The 14,570-nt window shown below is 43.1% G+C and overlaps 4 protein-coding genes across 4 annotated transcripts in view; 3 read left to right on the top strand and 1 right to left on the bottom strand.

Annotated features, from left to right (window-relative positions):
• The window catches only part of AK88_03806 (uncharacterized protein), a gene marked incomplete at both ends in the record, with an annotated part of 7,254 nt that extends 5,784 nt beyond the window's left edge, over positions 1-1,470 (top strand). The window contains 2 exons of the mRNA XM_012481416.1: positions 31-1,172; positions 1,289-1,470. Coding sequence (XP_012336839.1) covers positions 31-1,172; positions 1,289-1,470 — 1,324 coding nt within the window. The remainder of the gene's footprint in view (positions 1-30; positions 1,173-1,288) is intronic.
• A 1,622-nt stretch (positions 1,471-3,092) lies between these two features.
• AK88_03805 (uncharacterized protein) lies at positions 3,093-3,551 on the top strand (the record flags this gene model as incomplete). Its single annotated transcript, XM_012481415.1, has 1 exon — positions 3,093-3,551. The coding sequence occupies one exon, from the start codon at positions 3,093-3,095 to the stop codon at positions 3,549-3,551; it is 459 nt and encodes a 152-aa protein (XP_012336838.1).
• A 687-nt stretch (positions 3,552-4,238) lies between these two features.
• AK88_03804 (uncharacterized protein) lies at positions 4,239-9,484 on the bottom strand (the record flags this gene model as incomplete). Its single annotated transcript, XM_012481414.1, has 3 exons — positions 4,239-4,303; positions 4,459-4,518; positions 4,636-9,484. 3 exons carry the CDS (start codon positions 9,482-9,484, stop codon positions 4,239-4,241), a joined length of 4,974 nt encoding a protein of 1,657 aa, XP_012336837.1.
• Positions 9,485-13,055: 3,571 nt separating this feature from the next.
• AK88_03803 (uncharacterized protein) lies at positions 13,056-13,938 on the top strand (the record flags this gene model as incomplete). The annotated part of the gene is made up of 2 exons (XM_012481413.1): positions 13,056-13,440; positions 13,607-13,938. The coding sequence occupies 2 exons, from the start codon at positions 13,056-13,058 to the stop codon at positions 13,936-13,938; spliced, it is 717 nt and encodes a 238-aa protein (XP_012336836.1).
• Positions 13,939-14,570: the final 632 nt, after the last annotated feature.

The following is a 14,570-nucleotide window of genomic DNA, read 5'->3' as shown; positions in this document are numbered from 1 at the left end:
CCCCCCCCCCCCCCCCCCCCCATCCCTCAGCGGAAACTGCTGGGCCTTCGCGTCCTCTCAAGTGATCTCCGCCTTCAGGTGCAGGAAGGGTCTGGGATTCGCGGAGCCCTCCATCAAGTACGTCACGCTCTGCAAAAACAAGCAAGCAGATAATTACGAAGAAAATCCCTTCACCCATTACAATGATAATATTTGCAGAGAAGGGGGACATCTCTCATACTACTTAGACACCCTAGACAAGACAGGCATGTTGCCTACCTCCTACGATGTACCATACAACGAACCAATAAAAGGAGCAGACTGTCCACAGGCCAGTGACAAATGGGCTAACATGTGGGAAAAGGTAAACCCATTAACTAGAATTTTGAACGGGTACCTTTACCGTGGGTACTTTAAAATTTCCTTTCATGAATATGCAAGGAACGGAAAGACTCAAGAACTTATTAGCTTAATTAAGGATTACATAATGGACCAGGGATCCTTGTTCGTGTCCATGGAGGTAAATGAAAAATTAAGTTTCGATCATGATGGAGAAAAGGTAATGATGAATTGTGAATATAAAGCAGCCCCTGATCATGCCCTGACATTAATAGGGTATGGTGATTACTTAAAACCTTCTGGGGAAAAAAGTTCCTATTGGTTAATTAGAAACAGCTGGGGATCCCATTGGGGTGACAAAGGAAATTTTAAAGTCGATATGTATGGTCCTGCTGACTGTAACGGTGCAGTATTATGCAATGCTTTCCCTCTAGTACTTCAAATGAATGGGAAGAAAATTAACAAACCGCTTCCAAATGATTTAGCATCTACCGATAACAAAGTCAGATATGACCACTCCAGCTTCACTAGGGATCAAAACAGGAGACAGTCCAGGAGATACAATTCGAATAAAGCACAGGACCTACCCAGTGATCGGGCAGATTACTACCCATTTGATAAACCAAAAAATAATAATGATATATTTGATGGCGAGGACAGGGAGGATTGGCCAGCGTTTGATCGATTCAAGGGCGACTATGTCTACCCCTACATGGATAATGGAAAATACGCGGAAGGAGGAAAACCAGGCATGAGTGATAACCGCAGCAGCAAAATACGACGCACCGTTTTCAGGACCTCCCTGGTCGTAAATATTGGGGATACCCAGTTCAAGCGGGACATTTACATGAAAAGTAGGCCTCCTGGGGGATAAAAGCCGGTGCGGTCGTGCAGCACTTCACCCATTCGTCGCCGTCCTCAACACTTCTCACCACATGTCACCACATCTTACCCCCCTACTTCTACGCAGGAAAAGACGAGTACAAGGAACAGCACTCCTGCCTGAGGACCTACTCCCTGGATTCCCTAGCGGACGTCTCCTGCAGGAGCAACTGCAATCAGCATATTGATCGGTGCAAGCATTATTCGTCCATTGGGAGCTGCCTCATGCGCGTGGCTCCGAACTATAAGTGCGTTTACTGTGGCATGTAATTAGGGAAAACAGATTCTCCCCAATTTGTACCTGTTGGTAGCCCGGTTGGGATAGGTACCAAAATGGGACAAAAAAAAAAAAAAAAATGCTACAAAATGATCATTTTCTTCAACGTGGCAAATAATCAGTTCAATTTTATTTTTTCGTTGCTTTGCGTTTACCCCCATGGCGTATGCACGACATCTTCATTTCCTTACCCCGCATGCGAAATATGTAGGCGCCCCCATCCGATGGCCTTCCGTTAAAAAACTTTTTATTTGGCCATCACCGTGACACACATATTTTTGCTCCATTGCACATGCGTAACGATTGTCCACACTTGTTTTTGCGCCCCATGACGCACTTCACACCCACAACTAACATTATATTTGCGTGTTGTTGTGGGGCATTGCCCCAAGTGCTGTTCTTTAATAGACTTATCGTGTGGAACACACCGCACACATTTTTTTTTTTTGTTATTTTTTTTTTTTTTTCTCACGCGCCGTTTTTTGTTATATTAAGAAGTGGCCGCTATATTTTCATTTCGACTTTTGTTACCGTCACCTTGGCTCAATCTCATTTTTTTTTTTTTGTGCAATTCGCACTCACCCTGCCTAGAGGTGGCCAGCCGTTCCAAGCGAACACGCGTACTACGTACATGGACGTACTTGTCCAGCAACACACCTTTCCGGGGGGATGTAACAAAAAGGGGGTGAAAAAACAGGTTGGCAAAAAAAAAAAAAAAAAAAAAAAAAAAACACACGTTTTTGCACCTTTGTGTGCGGCTATTCATCCACTTGATAAAACTTCCATTCTTTTTGATTTAACGAATGGGAACAAAAGGTGGAGCAAAAAATGAAGCGTTTCCTTATGTAGGCGGTTATCTTCAGTGAAGCAGACGTGTGGCATTCTCCCTCATTTTTTGGACATTTTTTTCGAAGCCACGACATGCATGTAGGACGCAATTTTTGCGCGAGGGAAAAATTCCCCAGGAAAATGGTCAATTCATATTGACCCTTTGGGGAAACATCCGACATATCTGCCTTTGGCGCCGCCACTTATCACTGCCCATCCTTCAAATGTACGGCGCGCCTCTTCGAATTTGTTTTTTTCCTATCTCCCTGTGAATTTGAAAAAATTGTTACTTGTACGATGGTATGTTATGTGCGCATGTGTACTTACGGATGCAATGTCGTGGGGCATGCTCTCTCTCTCCCTCTCGAGGGTTCGCTGCTTTAACCCCCTTTTCGAAGTTCTCTCCCCCCGTAGGCGCGCGGCAGTCACGTACTCCTCGAGCGACCAACTGATGCGGTGAACATAACATAAAGTTGGCACCCCATTTTTGTCACATTTTATTGGGGCCCTTTTTTTGTTTTTTTTCCTCTACGTTTGTTAAAACCGTCTGAATCGCTTTTTCCCCTACGAGAGGTGCCCCAAGAAGAGTTAACATGAGCGTTACGACTCAGGCGCACAAAAAAGAAGAGAAGCTTTATGGACGCCGTCTCTCCCCCCCTTCCCCCGTTATAGAGTAGTAGTACATCGAAGAGGGGCTAATGGACACTGCCCAGAGTTATCTCCCCACATACATTTCTCCTCATTCCTGCAACCCAAACAGGTTATCCAATTCTACTTAACGGGCAAAATGTTTCACCTGCTAAAACGTAACCGCGCATCCAAATTACGGAGCGCGCTCATTAACAACAGGATGCCCTATGGCTCAACCCCCGAGGGTGAAAGTACCCAACCAAATGCACACAACCAAATTATCCACCTCACCAGTGACGCAATTAACAAAATGAAGCAAATCAATTTGAAGTATAAAAACTCAAAAGCTTTGAAGGTATCTGTAGAAGCTGGGGGATGCTCAGGCTTCCAGTATTCCTTTTCCCTAATTGACAAAACAAACATACAGGAGAAAGACCTAGTCGCTTATAATAAAGAGTGCCTCGTAGTCATTGATAAAGGGGCGGCAGAAATGCTTCGGAACTCCAAAATAGATTACACCAATAATCTCATTGCAAAAAAGTTTGTCATTGAAAATATTCAGAACCTCTCATCCAAGTGTTCCTGTGGTAACTCCTTTGATGTTAAATTGTTTTAAGTGGCACATGGGGGTTAGCGGGAAAACGAAGGCCACCGTTCGAAGGTCACTATTAAAAGGAAAAGAAGGGATGGCTGTTTCATGTCGGGTGAAGACAGCTCGAAGGGAACGTAAAACTCACTAGTCAATTCCGCTCAACCTTTTAATGTGTCAAATTTTTTAATGAAGGAAACATAATGAGAGAAAATTATTTCCTGCCCATTATACAGCTGCGCAACGATTTTTTTTTTTTTTTTTTTTTTGTGAAGAAGCAAGAATGGGATAGTGATCAACAAACAATGCATGACGAAGGGTGAACCTGGGGTAGAAGGCACCTCCAAGTTCAAATAAAATGAGAAATCAATCGGATGCTCATCTCTCATATGTGCACAAAAAAAAAAAAAAAAAAAAAGGGAGAGACACAGAGAAGGGGAAAGAGAGGAAGGTAGCTGCAGGGAATCTTCCTCTACAGCTTTGAACCACCTACACGGATACATACAATCGGATTAGCCGCAAAAAAAAAAAAAAAAAAAAAAAAAAAAAAAGGGCAAACGGAGTGGCACGAAAAGGCACTGGGCCAGCGGAGCATCAAAGGAATTGACAAGGGGCCAGGTCACACACAACGGTACCCACGGAATGAGGTATATCTCCATCGCATGTGTGATGGCAGCGGAACGGACAGGGTTACATTTCGCTCTCCTTATGGTGCTACAAATTGACGTTGCTCATTCGGGTGTTGAAGTCGTGAATTTTGCGCTTAATCTTGTCCATGTCTGCAGAGGGGTGTGTGTGTGGGGGGGGATGAATGATGAGGGGAGACAGGTTAGCAGAGTAACTGCCAAAATGGCTAGCACGCTGACTAGCGGGGCAACTTCGAACACAGGTGCGAACCCCCGAGCGTGAAGGCATATGACAACGCCGCGATTACCTTCGTAGGCGTAGGAAAGGATATTGGACGCAGTGTCGGAGACAAGGGAATATTTATCATCTGTAATAAGGGAGGGGGAGGCGGTAAACACAATGGGTGCGGATTCACAGTTCGGCGGGGAGCCACATAACATATTCCCCCCCTTCTCACGCTTCCATCAAACCGCTCGTGCCTTACCAGCCATGGTGGTGGTGCGCTCAGGAGATATGTCCGAGTTGCAAAACAGGTAAGGGTACCGCGTGAAGAGGCTGTGGGGGTCAGACGTCACCAAAGGCGAAGAGGTCGCCTTGGAATATTTAAATTTAAGCTGCGTCTTTTTTGTGGCCTTCAATTTTTCCGCAAACAATTTCTCCCCTTGGACACGCGCATTGAGGAGGAGTAACTGGAAGGGAGACTCCACACATGTAAGCATTTGCTTGTTAACCACACGCACGAATTTATACAGACTGTCTATACATTTATACACTTTGATGATGCGCTCCTGATATTTTAAATAATGTAATTTGAGGAGAAAATTCAGTAGCCATTTTCTATTGCAAAAGGTAACAAAATGATTCAAGCATTGAGTGAAAATTTCAATCTTGGTCAAATGTCTATATTGGAAGAGACGAGGATAAGCTTCGTTCATCCTTAGGAGGTGCATGACATGGGATTGTTCCTTCCTGGTTAGCAGCACTTCCAAAGTGTTTGTGGCGTATAGAAGTCTACTCCTATTATTATGTTGATACGATTTCAATACGAAGAGGAAGAACCAGTCTTGCACTTTTCTCTGCATGTGTTTATTCAAAATGTAGCAAAAAACCCCACAGTGTTTCAACACGGGAGTATTCGCCTGCACTATATTTCCTACATGTGGACCCCTCAATAGGAAGAAGTACTTTAACAAGGACTCCTTCATCTTAAATTTGTAAAAACACTCTGCCCTGTGAATTCCCTTCTCCAACGTTGTTTTGTCCAAGTGTTGACACAACTCGTTATTGGCATACATTAAATTATCACAAACGATTTTATTCTTCTTGCCCATTTCATGAAAAAAATATTTTTGTATTTGCAAAAAGGCGTAATACTTCTGACGTTGGACCATCCTAGAAATGACTCTGACTATTCGAAAGACATTTTTCTCAATGGAGACCTTCTTGCCAATTCGATTATCCCGCAACCGAATGTAACCGAGGAATACTCGACGCAGGTATACCTTATACATGATGAAGACAAAATTAGTTACATAATCGTAGTGGAATATTAACTTGGACAAAACGAATCCTTTTATCCTTCGTTCGTAGTTGGTCAATATACTATTCACACGAGTAAGTGAATAACAAATTGCATTCTTCCTCCGACTTAGGGTTCTATTCTTATGTACAAAATGTTGAAAGTAACAACTCATCTTTCTTTTGTATAAATTGGAAAGGATATGAAATAAAAGGAGGAGACTTTGTTTGTCTACCATTTCTTGGTAGCTACTTTTTTCCTTCACCAACAAATTGAATAACAAATTATTTGTCTTCACTTGGTAGCTTACAAAATTCGTTTCGTAACTTTTTATCATTAGAAAATTAAAATAACTTTGCATTTTTTTTCGTAAATAAAATTGTACCTGATCTACCAAATTTTTCAATGCCTTTTCTCTTTGCTTCTTTCCTTGTTCAATTTCCTTCTCGTAATAACATTTAGTTTGCAATGCATTAAAGGCACACTTCAAAACGTGCCGTCTACATACCCTATCGACTATCTGCAGTAGATGCTTCAAATAGAGTAGGTAAAGCATTTTGTGCTTCTCCACCATGTAGGAGTAAACGGATTCTATCGTCAGATACTCCTTACATCTAACCTGGTTCCCTCTCCAAGTGGGTTCTATTTTGCCGCTAATCTGTTCAAACACTTCCATGTTGCTCGATCGAAACAGCAAAGCGACATTCTTTTCATACCCATCCTTCTTTTTAAAAATGTATACCAATTTGAATTGGTACCTCTCCTTCTTCTTCTTACTCCTCTTAACTATACTCACGTTTAAAATATTTCTATACGGAATGCACGTTATTATATTTTTATCATTGAGCTTAATGAGCAAGTAGTTGCAAGCCAGAGTGATCACAATGGAAATGTACTTACGGAACATCAACCCCACCTTCATCTCCACTTGGTACTCGTCTTCTTCCGTCATCAAATTTTTTACCTCATCATTTATTTGTTCGTAGCAACTTTTGTTTAGTACCACTTTGGCCAAATCTGCCCCTCGCACCGCTTCGTCCCAGAGTAAGTTTCTGGGCACTTGTCCGAGGCGGTCTTCAAAGGGGTTCATGCCGGCCACGTTGCTCCCCCTACCCATGCGGCCCCCATTATCGATGCCGCTGCTTCGAATCGCTCCATCCTCGTCGCTCCTTTCGTTTATCCTGTATGTGTAAATTTCTTCAAAAAAAAGTTTGTCCATTTTAAACTCTTCGATGTCCTTCACTAGAATCTCGTTGCTGGAGAAGGTCTGCTGCTGCTCACGATGATGCTGCTGCCCCCCGAGGCTGCTGCACTTGCACATCACGTCCAACCTATTTAGTACGTCTTCGTCATTACTCGGGAGATTCACGCTATCACAACTGGGGCCCTCCCCGGGAACATCACCAGAACGTGGTATGTACTTTCCATTATAGCACTTACCCAGGGGGACCCGGCTCTGCACATCGCCATCCGCCATGCGGCCCATCCGCTCGCTGTCCCGTGGAATTACTTCATCGCAGCGGTTTACTTCACTTTCTCCATTTCGCAAGTCCCTCCAGTTGGAAGAATTTGTCAACATGTTAAACGAATTATTGCTGTTAATTCTACGCCAGAGGTGCGTGGAAAAAAAATGTTCTGCTAACTCAGGGTGGCGCCCCCCCCGATTTTCCTCGACATTTGAACGCAGTGTGCTGCTGAAAGGGTTCCCGCAACTGCTTCGAGTGTCGTCACCACTACGCTTAGCGCGGTTCGCGCGGTTAGAGTGATTGGATCCGTTAGAATGGTTAGAGCGATTGGAGCGGTTAGAACGGTCAACGCGGTCGCTACTATCACTGGTGCCACTGCCCCCGTTGCCAGCTTCCCATTCATTGCCCATTTTTCCGCCGCACCGATTGCCCTTACCACAATTTGAAACGACACCCCGCGCGACAAGGCCCCCCTCGTGGAGACACTTTTTTTTTTGCGCATCACTGTGACCCGAGGGAGTAGCACATGCGGTGCCACGGCAGCAGTTGCTGGGCTGAGCGAGTTCCCTGCCCGTTACACCAGTAGTAATATGGCCGCTCACTTGGCCAAATGCGACAATTCTTTCACTTTTTTCCCTTTCCTCGCTTTGTGCGCTTCCAACCCTGGCGATGCACACTGCGCGCGACCTACTCTCCGCGATTAAAACCGTCGAGGAATTTACAGCGCCACCACTCGCCTTTGCAAAAGGGGTAATTTCCACTTCTAGTGCACTACGGGTAATTTGACATCTCTTTTTTTTCCCCCCCGTGTTTCTTACTTCCCCTTTTCCTTCCCCTTTCGCTTTGTTTTTCACTCCCTTTTTCACTTCCTGTTTTTTCCACACGGGCAAATTTCCTGGGTAGCCGCGCAACTGCCCATTTTTATGGCCCTCCAAAGAATTAATCACCACGCGACCACCGCTCGCATCATTGTAACACTGCTTCTTCTGCACCCTCGATGACAAAAATGAATTATGTGCGCTAAACATTATGCCACTCGAACCCTCGAACGGGTTATGTAATTCTTTCATATGTTTGGCGTTCGTCCGCACCCCCAAATAACTTTGCCCCATGTCATGTTCCCCCTCTGGTCTGTTTTTACCGCTCGCCCGATTACCCCTGTTGTCCTCCCGATTAGTGCTTCCACTTGGTGAATTTTTAATAGATAAAGAATTGCCACGCCGCTTATTTGTCATTGGTGCTTCTCGCGCCACAGCGATATGTGGTTCATCTGCGCGGGTTGGTGATGCCACTCGGGGTGTCTCCTCCTCAGCGACGTCTTCATTTTCATAACTAAGGGGGTTACCCGTTCCGTGGGGGAAATTTTGGAGTAATTTGGGATGGCCCACCATGGGACCGCTTCGGCCTACCCATTTTTCCGACCCATGTGTATAGACACTTTTGCAATTTACACCCCATGAATATTTCTCTCTGGTTCCTCCTTTTCTTTCACTGGACACGTGGAATGTTCCTCCGTTCACATTATTATAATCAACATGGGGTGAAGCTCTCCCCATATGTGTTTGCTGGCACGTCGCTTTGTCCATCGCTTCAGAGTGCCTACTGCGCGTAACCCGTGGCTCTTCGTGTGATCTGTACGAGGGGGTTCCATTTAAATTTCCCTTTACGAACAATTTCTTCTCCTCTTCCTCTTCATGTGGAAGTGGCACATGGAAGGATCCATTACGTCCACAAATGGGCCCCAAACGGGTTACACCTTTTACAGGGCATATTACTTCCGACCCAGCTTTGCAAAAGGTACCACCTGAATGGCTGTCGTGCCGCTCCCTGCTGATTGGCATCCCCCATGGTGGACTTTTTTCTAGGAAGAGCTTCAACTCTTCATTAGTTAGTGTGTACAGTTGGTCATTATGTCCCTTTTTCTGATGCGTTGAATTTACGCCGAGAGCAGCATTATCAGGATGAACTATATTTTCACGTTTCACCAAGTTTGCAACTACACTTTCGCTGTATTCCAGGTTGGAGGATAAATATTTTGACTTGAGTTCGTCACCCTTTGCGTCCATTTGAACAACTTCTTTTTTCCCCCCTCCACTATTGGTTTGTAGTACCCTTGTGTCTTCATTCCTGTTTGGGTTTTTCATGTCAATTGCAACTTTTGCCTTTTCAGTGGCTTGATTCATCTTACCCTGATATACCCTCGCGTCTGTATCGCCAAACACCTTTTCACTTCCTCGAAATGCACCTGATCTGATCTGAGGAACTCCCCGGTTCTTTCCCCCTCGAGCTAAGTCTCCTATATCATCAGTATTGTACATATATAGCATGTTCAAATTATCTGTAGTCATGTTTATATTTTTCTTTTTGGGGGGGTGGGGAGAAAAAAAAAGCAAAGGTAAATTTGTCTAACAGTAGAATGTCAATCTGTTAAGAGATGCCAGGTCATATGTGATAATTTCGAACGCGCTACATGCGTGTGTATGTGTATAATACGTGCACTGCCTCTCCGCACACACACACACGTGTGTGTAAGTATATCAACAAAAAAAAAAAAAAAAATGAACTTCTTTGTGAATAGTGGACAAAGTAGAGCATCCCGTGTGAGCTTCAAGAATTAAACAAAATGTACAAAATGGACATGCAAAATTGGTTAAACAACTATGTGTTGTAAAAAGCACCACTTGGCCTAAAAAGCGGGGGCGCAAAAAAAAACACGACAGCTTGTTGGCAGACAAATAGTGGAGTGGCAGTGAAAGCAGCTTATCTCTGCCTTATCACATGTGTCCTTTTTTGCCCCTTCAAAGTTTAAGTAAGAATACGGCCATGTGTGAACTTCGTTGTGTTTCAAAACGATGGTGCTGTTTACCGCTCTTGATGATGTTACCCGTGCTCGGTTTGGTGAAAGTGAGTCTCTACGGGGGCTGGGATCTGCTTGCCCCTCGCAAAACCATGAGCGCAGCGCTCTCAAAATGATGTAAACAAATTTGAGAGCGCAAATTTGGTTCCCTCACTGTGGGGGTGCGTTTTCGTTACATATAAGCATATACATTTGAGTGATGCTTTGGAACCCGCTAGGGTTAAATAGGTTGGATTAACTTCTCTACTATACTACGGTTATCAAAAACAAAAAAAACACTTTCTTGGGGTGAAAGAAGCTACATGCATATGTACATGTGTGCATAAGTGAACACGCATATAATGTTCGCCTCAATACCAAATGGCTTGTCCTTGCACGGGTTACACCAATACGCGTAGGCATGCACTGTCGCTCCAGACTAGTGGTACCGCGAGTGTCCAGTTTTCAAAAGGCTACAATATTTGGCGCAGTGGGTTGTGCAAAAATGGGTGCAGCTGCATGTAGGGCAGTTAGACAGGAAACGAAGCGCTCATGCTTACGTTTGTCAAAAAAATGCCATACGCGAAAAATAATTGTCGAGCCGTGCTCGTTCCAAAGGGGGAAACGGAAAAGTGCCGGAAAAAAATATCTTCATGTATGCATATGCATGTGTATGTATATATTTCCATTTGTGTACTTTATACGTAAACACATCACCGCACTACACACTTTTTTTTCGAAATGAAATCTGTTAACAAAAATGGTGCGGAGTATGTGCTTAACGCGGAAAAAAAAAAAAAAAATATATATATATAGCCCTGTAGGTATGTGTACACGTTGTGCGTAAGCATTTCCCATTAAAGCTTTTTCTTCTTTTTTTTTTTTTGTGGTGGGTGAACCTTTTTCTTTGCTTTCCCCTTTTTATATTGCCCATTCGGGATGTAACGCTCAGTTTACGACTTTGTTTTGTGTTACTCTGTCCATTTTTTGCGCCATATAATTTGTTTTCTTCAGCCTTTACGAGCCATCACCCACACCGTACGGCAAGCTAGCGAAATTGCAAAACTAAAAATAATAACATAAAAAAAATAAAATAAAAAAAAAGTCATACAAAAACGTGAAATAATTATGAACTGTTCATAATATTTTTGCATGTCTTTATTTTTTTCCCGTCCCTTTTGTATTGCCTGTTCAGGTAAAAATGGCTTGCTTTGCAGAATTAAATGAGTCCTCCTGTGGCTACTACTCGATAGCCTTACAACGTTTAATGGCATTGGCCAAGACCAATGTTGTGAAGAAAAGGTATGTCCCTTTTTTTAGCTGTCGAATGAATGTACAAAGGCTTTTTAACGCATGGGAGGTTGGCGGAAGGGAACGCAAACTTCGGTTTCGAAAAAGGTTACAAGGCAAAAAAAAAAAAAAAAAATATTATACCGCTGACACTACTGTGAGCAAATTAAAATTCGTAGTTGTGGTAAATCGGGGGATGGGTGATCCTTTGGTCTTCTTTTTTACAATTCACGCACAGTTGGGAAATGATGAGGAATAAATTTACAAACTGGCATGCGCAAAATGGACAATACTGGACTGCAGCATTTTCACCCCTTTCGTGCAGCGCTACACAATGTGCATTGCGCAGACGAAAGGAACAAGTTGACATCGACGCATAAAAGAGAAATTTAAATTTGCAAATTCTTGGGGGGGGGGACACGCAACTTGGAGATGTGAAACAAAAGCACACATATGTGTATATCAACATATGTATAAGCATGTGTGTGGTGATTGTCCTTCCTGAACACCACGTTGGCCAAGTTTCACAAAGTGGTCTTTCCCCCGAGACGCTTTGTGCGATTATTTCGTGGGCAGTCCAGTTTTTGCCTTTGGTTGTGGTTTCCCATACACTGGCTAAAACTCATGCGCATACGCGTAGTAGCCAAATTGCAAATATGGAAAAGAAGTTTGAGCTTGAGATGTTTAATGAGTGCCATTAGGTATAGGAGAGTTGATCACGGTAGGTACATGCCAATATGTTTGGGGAAAAATAACTCCACCTCGCCCCAACTGAAGGTCTCCCATTAGGGGAGGAAACGAGAAATTTACCACTGCTCAGCTTTTTTTGCTCCATTTTTAATATACATTGTGTCATTCTTTTTTTCTTTTTTTTTTTTAATGCGAATTGTAGCTTCACATTTTTAACGAGGGGGGGTGCGCAACACGGATTATTACGCACAAAAAATATTGTGTTCATGTGAAGAGGGGGCGGGGAAAAGAACTGTTCTTCCTTCAGTAGAGTAAGCATATGATTCTTATTCATCTACGGAGGAGTGGTGGATCCCATGAAGGCAAACTGGCTCCCCCGTTTATATATCACGTGGGGGCAAGCAGGTACATATGGGCATACATTCATACATATGCACACGTATGCGTGCTTGCACCCGGCCTCAGGGAGACATATTCGATGTGCATCTCATTTACGTACCCTCGATACTTACAGCACAGCTGAGAATATTCTTTTTCGATGGAGGCGAAAAAGGAAGAAGTGTCCCCAATGTTAATGTGTAATGGTGTTTGTTTCACGTGAATCATACAAATTTGTGGGCGGAGAAATGTGTAAAAGGAACAGGTCTGGGTGATCGGAAAAGGAAAAACAGCCGTAAAAATTGTATTTTTATTATTTTTTTTTTTTTTATCACCCACGTTCAGAAATGCAGCATTGGTTATGTTGAAAATACTCGAAGAGTTTTTTTTTTTTTTTTTTTTTTGATTTGGCAAATTTCCCTCACCCTGAATATTTTCCAATTTGTTTTTTCACTTTTTCGCTTTCGCGAAGTTCTAACCATTTTGTGATACTTACAATTACAATATTTTAGATGAACCAGCGTTAGCGTGAAATATTTGTTTTTTTTATTTTTTTATTTTTGTATTTTTTTATTTTTGTATTTTTGTGTTTTTTTGTATTTTTGTATTTTTTTGTTTTTTTTTTTGGGGGAATTCGTTTTGTGTGCCTAATAGATTCGGATCACACGTTTGGGTGTTTGCGCGCATATTGTTTTTGTTCACGTCTTTGCCTCCCATTTTTCACCATGAAGGTGGCCTACTTTTTGTCCGCTCTGGACTTGCTCATTATTTTCAGCTTGTACTTGGGAGGGACGTGTAGCGGTTTCGTGGGCATTGATGCCTGTATAACACATGGCCGAATTTTGGATGAAGCGCCGAAGGAGACCGCCGGTGTGAGCGGTGGTTCAAGCGGTGATGCGAAAGGCGATACGAATGGTGATGCGAGTGACACCACGAATGCTGTAGCCAATGGTACCGGCAATGGTACCGGTAACGGGGCCTCCAGCGGTGATGCAAGTGGCGGTTCCAACCCCCCCACGGAGAACAGTGGTAGTGAGGGAAGTAACCCAGAGAACTCATCTACTCCTTCCAGCAACTCGCCAACGACTGGCGAGAAGAAGACCCCTCCAGGTGAGGAAAAATGACGCGATTATGAAGCGGTGGCGAAAACGGTCAGACACAGAACACAACCAGACAGTAATCGCAAACGAGCGAACACACCGCCTGGGCCACATCAACAAGTGGAGCCCCAAAATATAAGCACTCCCCTTTTCCCCCAACCCCCCCCTAATGGCAGGTAGCGAAGGTCAAACGGGTGACCCCAATGTACAGGCAACAAAGGAAGATGATGCCGACCAGGACGGCGATGATTACAGCGATGCAGAGGATGATGGGCCATACGATTTACATGACCATGACGAAAATGAAAATTTATGTTTGGATAATAATGGTGGATGTGGAGATGACAAAATATGTGAAGAGTTAGGGAAGGGGATAGTGAAGTGTTTGTGTAAACCTGGGTATAAGTTGGTTGGCATTGAGTGTGTGGAGTCATCCACATCGTCTTCCTTGAATTCTTTTTTTTGTTGGTTTCTGCTTCTGATTATTGTTTTGGCTTCCATTAATTAATTTTTCCCGCGGCACGGCCATACGTGTGTTTGTGGAGGGAACAACTGGTCGTTGTTTTTTCTCCCCGTTACGATCGTACGATTAGCGATCAGAATACTTGGGATTCCTTTTGCCCTTTTTTAACGCATCACTGGGGGTGTCTCCATCCTTGTGCTCGACAAGTTTAACATATTCGCCATGTTGTGCGACTGGTTTGTTGTCATGGAGGGGCAACTGGGAAAATAAGAAAATAGAAAAATGTTATCTCTCCCGCTACGCATTTTAAGCGAATTTTTAAGCGAATTTTTAAGCGAATTTTTAAGCGAATTTTTAAGCGAATTTTTAAGAGAATTTTTAAGCAATTTTTTTTGCACATTCTTAACAGATTATTTTTTGCGTTTTTTTTGTGCATTTGTAAGATATTTTTTTTTCGCACTTTTAAGCGATTTTTGTTTTTTTTTTTTTGCGTTATTTTTCCAGCTAACTTTTTAATGTTTCAAAGGCCGACGCATTGTTTAAAAAATTTTGGTGAACACCGCAACAGCAGTTGGGTACTTTAGTTACTGTTCTGCGCAGCGGGGAAAAAAAGACAAAAAAAAAAGAGAACAATTTTTGACCTCGTTCTACAACGTTCCGATTTTTTTTTTTTTTTT

This window comes from Plasmodium fragile (assembly GCF_000956335.1).
Source record: "Plasmodium fragile strain nilgiri unplaced genomic scaffold supercont1.47, whole genome shotgun sequence".
Taxonomy (NCBI): Eukaryota; Apicomplexa; class Aconoidasida; order Haemosporida; family Plasmodiidae; genus Plasmodium; species Plasmodium fragile.
Note: the sequence above shows the minus strand (reverse complement) of the source record. Positions and strands in the feature narration are given on the sequence as shown.